This window comes from Frankliniella occidentalis, unplaced genomic scaffold, assembly GCF_000697945.3.
Source record: "Frankliniella occidentalis isolate FOCC.00 unplaced genomic scaffold, Focc_3.1 Scaffold7, whole genome shotgun sequence".
Classification (NCBI taxonomy): Eukaryota; Metazoa; Arthropoda; class Insecta; order Thysanoptera; family Thripidae; genus Frankliniella; species Frankliniella occidentalis.
Genome location: NW_026267137.1, coordinates 2093943 through 2100035, shown reverse-complemented (window position 1 = coordinate 2100035; position 6093 = coordinate 2093943). Strand labels below are relative to the sequence as shown.

Here is a 6093-nt window from a genome sequence, read left to right as displayed (position 1 = left end):
ACCACCGACCGCCGCCGTCACTCTCCATCTCATTCCATTCGATCTATATACCCTCGGCGAGAAAACAAGTGTGTGCCTCCCGCTAAATTTATTCGTCATAGCGTGAGATTATCTCTTAAGCTCTCGCTCGCTCGCCCCGCAACGACCGGATGGCCCAGCGGCCGCTGGAGCAGCAGGACGACACTCCCTCGCTGAACGTCACGTGTCCGCCCGCGCCGCACGAGAAAAACGACAATATAACAATATCTCTAATGAGAATGACGCAAAGCCTCCCTCACCGCCTCCGGACCATATCGCCGTGCTGTGATTGAAGAGAGTCATCTCTTAGGGCTCAAGCAAACGGCGAGCACAGCGGCGGCAGCACAGGAGCTTGAGACCGAAGCGACCGAAGCGAACGAGACATCGCTCAAATTAAATTCCCCGCCGGTCCTGGGCCGCGCGCTGTTATTGCTCGTGTATTATGCCATGTCACTTCTGAGCGAGGGTATTCCGAGGCACGCCGGGGAGACTCGCTTGCGCCCGGCGGCGGCGTTTTCAAACGGTAAACACGAGACGCCCCGTCGAACGCACGATCCTCTACTTTGACGTAAACTAGAAACAGAGGTTCACCATGCGGCGATGTAATTTTAACTGCGTCACTTTTCCGAAAATGCGCATGCTCTGCTGCAGTTTTCTATACCGCCTGTACTACCAACTTTGTGTCCGTGCGTTATTTTCTCAGTGTCTTTCTCTGTCACTCCGCCTCTCTCACTCTCTCTCTCCCTCCTCGGTTTAGGCGGACTGCCTGGGTATCCCCCGGGTCCAATAAATTGCGTATGTCCTCCAATGACAATCCAGAGGGTGGAGCTGCTGCAGCAGCGGGCAGGAAAGGGAGGAAGTGAGGGAGAGGGGCAGAGGGGATGGGAGGGGAGGGGCGGGAGAGATAGGGCAGGGAGGGGGTGATGGGGCTCACACGCCCCACTCGCCAATAGTGACAGCACCCCAACCAGAGCAAGCTGTAGAACGTAGTGGACTTAAGCGGTCCAACGCCCCTGTGACAGGCTCAAAGCGACACAGACACACACAGACGCACAACACACACTCACACAAGCAGACGGGGGACCATTAGCGGACTACTGGTCATTTCCGGAGCGACATAAATGCAGCAGTGTAAACCGTTCCCAGACAACATTGTCAAAATAGGTACTGCTTTTTAGCATAACATTACACTGTCACAAGACGACCTATGGAACGAGAAAGAAAACCTAGAAAAAATCGCCAACCCGATGCGATTGGCCTGTTTTCCTGTTCGCGCCCACCCTCTTTTTGTCTCTAATTCCGAGGAGAGAACTCCCCAGCCAGCCAGACGCGGCTTAGACCGTCGGCAAGTTCGAGGCCAGCCGATGCTGGGGGTGGGGCGAGGCCAGACCAGCGTAAATAATGTAAGCTGGAGACTGCAGCGCGGTGAAGGGGAGAGTGAGCTTTTGGGGGGTGTGGGGGTGTGGGGGCTGCAGGGCGGCAGCGGCCCGACTAACGTGACACTAATCCCCGCGCATCCCCGGTGCAACACGTCAGAGTTCGGATCAGCTCCGGGCCGCTATGATGCACTCCCCCCGACTCCCCCGCACTCCGGCCGCCGCCGTCAGTCTGCTGCACTGATTGCAGCCCGCGACTCTTATCACTTCGGTCTGATAACAAAGTCCGCCAGCCGCCGAGGCGCCGCCAGTCAGACATATGAATAGGCAGGCTCATGTCCTCGGTGGCCTTGTTCGCCTAAACGCGCCTAACTCTGCGAAAAATTATTAAAAACGCCAACAGCTTGTAATAGAACCATTGGTCATGTCTGATGGATTTCTTACAAGTGTTGACCTTTGTGTTATCATAACATAGGTTGTTTCGCGAGAATATCGAGTTACGCTCCGTCCTTATGACGAAAGGTCGACGCGCCAATGGATCCGGCCCACCCAACGAACTCACAACACAGCAGACCAAACCGAATCGTCAACCCCCCTGTTGTATTTTTCGACAAGAGGGGTTGAGGGGAGATGACAGCTGGCCAGGACACGAGCGCGACAGAAAAATAAATACACAATGTCTGAAATTATTCCCCGAGCTGCTATGCAAATACAGCAACAAAACAAAATCAATTAAATAATAAAGGAAAAGGGGCCATCGGGTGGAAGCAGATGGACCTCGGCGCTGTCGCACTCCACCAGCGCTCGCCGATCAGATTCTTTCTGTGTCTCTCTTGCACTCTCGCCCCGTATAACCCTTTCTCGACTATACTAGAAGTTTAAGTATATAGACTCGACAAAATACTCTAAAATGTCAAATGAAAATTATTTTAACTAGCACCGGACTTTTCGTGTCAGTCCCGTTTTCTAGTTCCTCGTGAGTATTTGAGCCACAGCGAGGTATAGCTTTCCAGAAATGTTATCCTATGTACAACCTAGTATTAGGTAAATTTGATGACCATCAGATAAGGAACTCGGTGTGGTTAGCTCTTTAAATGCCATTTTTATCGTAAATAACACTCTTTTAAATATATTTGAGGGACTGCTTTGGCTGTAAGCCGATGAAAAAAAAGCAAGACAACGAAGGATTCGGATTCAGCACACAATTTTAAATCTAGGCACCCAGTGGCTAGATTTTTAAGAGCAAAAGACAACGATCAGAGTCCCTCTTAAAAAAAAAACAATTGTTCGTTTTAACCGAAATAACAAAAATTACAGAAATCTTTCAACGGCCATAACGTATCTGAGCCACAGCGGAGTGGCTTTCACGAGAGTTAACTTGCGTCGTACTTCCTTTCTTTTTGGTCAAAATCGTGTCGATCGGACATCAGGGACACTGAAAATTGGTTGGCGTCTTATGACGCCAAAATATTGGCGTCCTCTCTGATGAACGCTAAATTTTTGCGTCCTTTCACGACAAGTATTGGCGTCCTTTTGAACGCCAAATCTTGGCGTCCTTTTGGACGCCAAATCTCTCGCCAAATCTTTGGCGTCCTATAACGCCAATTGGCGACATAAGTTGCCAGCCAGTTTTATAGTGGAGAGAAGTTATCAAAGTTTATAGTGTCGCTATTGAAAATAAATCAACTCCAGCGCCGTTTTGGCACCACTGAAACGTGTCCCACGTGTCGAATAGCGAATAGGTCTCCAAAAAAAATAAAAAATGAAAGGGATTCTTTTTCCACCAAAAGAAACAAAACCTTAACTAATGCCTTTAAATTCCTGAAAAGCGGGTTTCAAGAGCCACTATACTTCCGTCCCCTTCCCTTCCACAGCTTCATGGTGTCGGAGTGGCAACAAAATTATGACGATGGGATGACCCCGACCTCGAGAAGAACGATACGACGGCTATCTGTTCATTTCTGTCCTCCTCCCCCCCCCCCTCCTCCCCGGCTCCTTTCCGATCCCCCCCCCCCTCTCTGAGATGATCTTCGGGAAGATGCCACACACGTGTGTGTCTGTGCTTAAGTATGTGTGTGTGTGTGTGTGTGTGTGTGTGTGAGGGCGACAGAGCAGAGGGGGGACGCGGTGGCAGGTTGAGCGGATCAGTGTATGCCGGGGCACGGCGACGCGAGGCTGAGCGGCGCAGACTGAGCTGAGAGCAGCGTGAGTAGGGCGGCGGGAACGTTAGAGTTGTGAGCAGCGTAACGTTGCCGCGTGCGATCGCATCTGAAATCGGTTGAGCACGAAAAGGACGCGCTAAAATCACAGTGCCGTGAACTACTTGAGTTGAATCAATTGCTTTTGCGGTACCAAAAACAAACACCAACAGTGAGTTTAAAAAAAAAATCGTGATGCAATGCTTCAAGGGAGGCAACTCCCACACGACACGATACGCGTCGACTCTGACGGGCCATCGTCGGGTAAAAAGGGTTATCGTTCGATATTGCAAAACATGTGGCTGCTCACTGAAGTGAATCCGCGAAGAAGAAAATGCCAAGGTACTATGGTGCTTGCCTGCTCTCGCGCGCCGCCGGCAACAGCAGCAGCCGAATTACTTGTTTGCACGAGATAGCACCAAGTAAATAGCGTCCCAAGTGCCGCGCGAGTGCAACTGTAACGCCCACTTTCAGGAGAGAGCAGAGAGGGGAAAAGGGGGACAAGGCAACCAGATCGAAAAACAAAAATTTGAGATTGATTTGTCTTTAACGGTTTGCGACGTCTCTCATTTTTTTTGCCGTGGCCCAGTTGCGCTGGCAAAGCGCAGTGCCATACCGCTTTTCTAGCCAATTTTGCTCTATCAGGACGCGCGCACCAGACTGACGTGTAGACTAATTGAAGATGTGCTAACAAGATAAACGGAGTGCGCGTGCCCGTGTGCTGCGCGCTCTCTCTGTCTCTCTCACATGCACACATACACAGCGTTCGCGTTGTGCTGTGACATCCCGAGCTGAATGTACCCGTCGCCAAATTTCAAAATCTTCATCCATGCTGTCATTTGTAGCGTAAACAAACTAGAACAAATCTACAAAGGGACGTCTTTTTCCTCAGGTTGACCAAGATGGCGGCCGGTCAGCAGGATGGCCTGCTGGAGGGTAGCCCTTACAAGACCACCATCGTGCCCGTTCAGGAGGCCCCCCAGCCCCAGCAGCAGTCTGGCCGCTCAGGAAAGAGGCGCCAGTACGCCACAGCCATCATACGTAAGCAAACTGATATACATGATACTTTCTGCAATAAGTAATCAAATCACAAATATTCGACCGCGACCACCAACCGGTTCAAACTGACACGCATTTCGAAACCAGTCTTTAGTTTTGGTAAATTCACCCAATTTCTGGAAAGTAGAGCAGCAGCCTTCTGCTCTCTGATGCTGCGCGCTTCGCCGTCCCTTCCGTCCGCCGCGCGGTCCGGTCGTCCCCATCCGGTCGGATGGCTCTCTCTCTCTCTCTCCGATGACAATGATCCGTTACTGCTGGCTGTGGAGGGCCGGAGAGAGGAGTACCGCACCGCACCGTGACGTTAGCGCTGATGAGCACCCGGACCCAACAACCCTCCGGCCCGCCCGGCCCACCCGCCACCCGTCCGGTAGAGCCGTTAAAAACGACAGGAACAAAGCAGTAGTAAGAATTATACGAGCCAAGTTGTGCTGGCGGCCGACCGGTAGTGGCGCCGGGCGCCAGTGGCGGGGGAAGGAACGGAACTTCAGCGATAATGTTCCTAGCAATTCTGAACGGCAGCGCGGTAGCTGGAGCTGGGTAGCTAGAGCAGGTTAGGAGCGTGGTAGCTAGAGCGGGGGTAGTCGGAGTGGGGTAGCTAGGGCCGGGGTAGCAAGAGCGAGGTAGCAACAGAGGAGGTAGGTGGAGCGGGGCAGGAGCGGGGGTAGCTTAAACGAGATAGCCCGAGAAGGTAGGCACAGCAGCGACGTAGCTGGGGAGGGGTAGTCGGCCCAAGTAAGTATAATGGAGTCGGCTACAATTAGACTGCCGAGCCATTGTGTAAGCAATACAAAACACGAACCATGGGTCCTGTCGCCGCCTCCCCTGAGCGCCGGCCCGGCACGACCAGGTAGCAGGGACTCGGGGGGAGTTTCGATAGAGTTGTGAGAAAGAGAAAGCGAGAGAGATTGAGCGAGCGAGATGGAGAGAGCCACGAGAGGAAGAGGGGGCAGGACGGCGGAGAGCAGCGACGAACAGGGAGACTGTCCGGTCTGACGGAAGGGGTATGCGGCTTTACTGTCGCAGCAGCACTGCGATGGGAGTTGGGCCCTCCCCCGGCCTTATTAGCAGTTCCAGAGCAGTTCCTAATCTTAGCGGCAGAACGCCACAGTCACGCCCCCCCCCCTTCTGCCCCGCCCCTTTGCTCTGCGGTTACTTGGCGCGCGCTCCCGCGGTCGCTAGTAGAGTCCCACGCGTCCGACCCGGAGGCCCCCCCCCTCCCCCCGGACGCCGCGCGGTTCCCCCAGGACTACTACTGCTGGACATCACAAAGAGAAGTAGTCAGATATCTGTGGCTTCCCCGCCACCCCACCCCCTTTTACATCCAGGCCGGGCCTCGTTAATCTTGTCCAGCAACGGGCCTCAGGAAGCCCGCGAGTCAATTCAATCAGCGGCGCAACCGCGTCCACCCCCCCCCCCCTCTCTCTCTCTCTTTCTCTCTCTCT

The 6093-nt window shown here is 53.3% G+C and overlaps 2 protein-coding genes across 4 annotated transcripts in view; one reads left to right on the top strand and one right to left on the bottom strand.

The window, feature by feature from the left end:
• LOC113215360 (hemicentin-1) overlaps positions 1–6093 on the bottom strand; it is a 479462-nt gene that overhangs the window by 161461 nt on the left and 311908 nt on the right. The gene's annotated exons all lie outside the window — the stretch shown is intronic.
• Positions 3500–6093, top strand: part of LOC113212489 (facilitated trehalose transporter Tret1-2 homolog) — a 12031-nt gene continuing 9437 nt past the window's right edge. The window contains exons 1-2 of one of the 3 annotated variants that reach the window (XM_026431205.2): positions 3500–3599; positions 4485–4633. In XM_026431205.2, the coding sequence (XP_026286990.1) occupies positions 4495–4633 (139 nt within the window). In that variant the 5' untranslated portion in view covers positions 3500–3599; positions 4485–4494. The other 2 variants (XM_026431206.2, XM_026431204.2) reach the window with 2 other exon arrangements.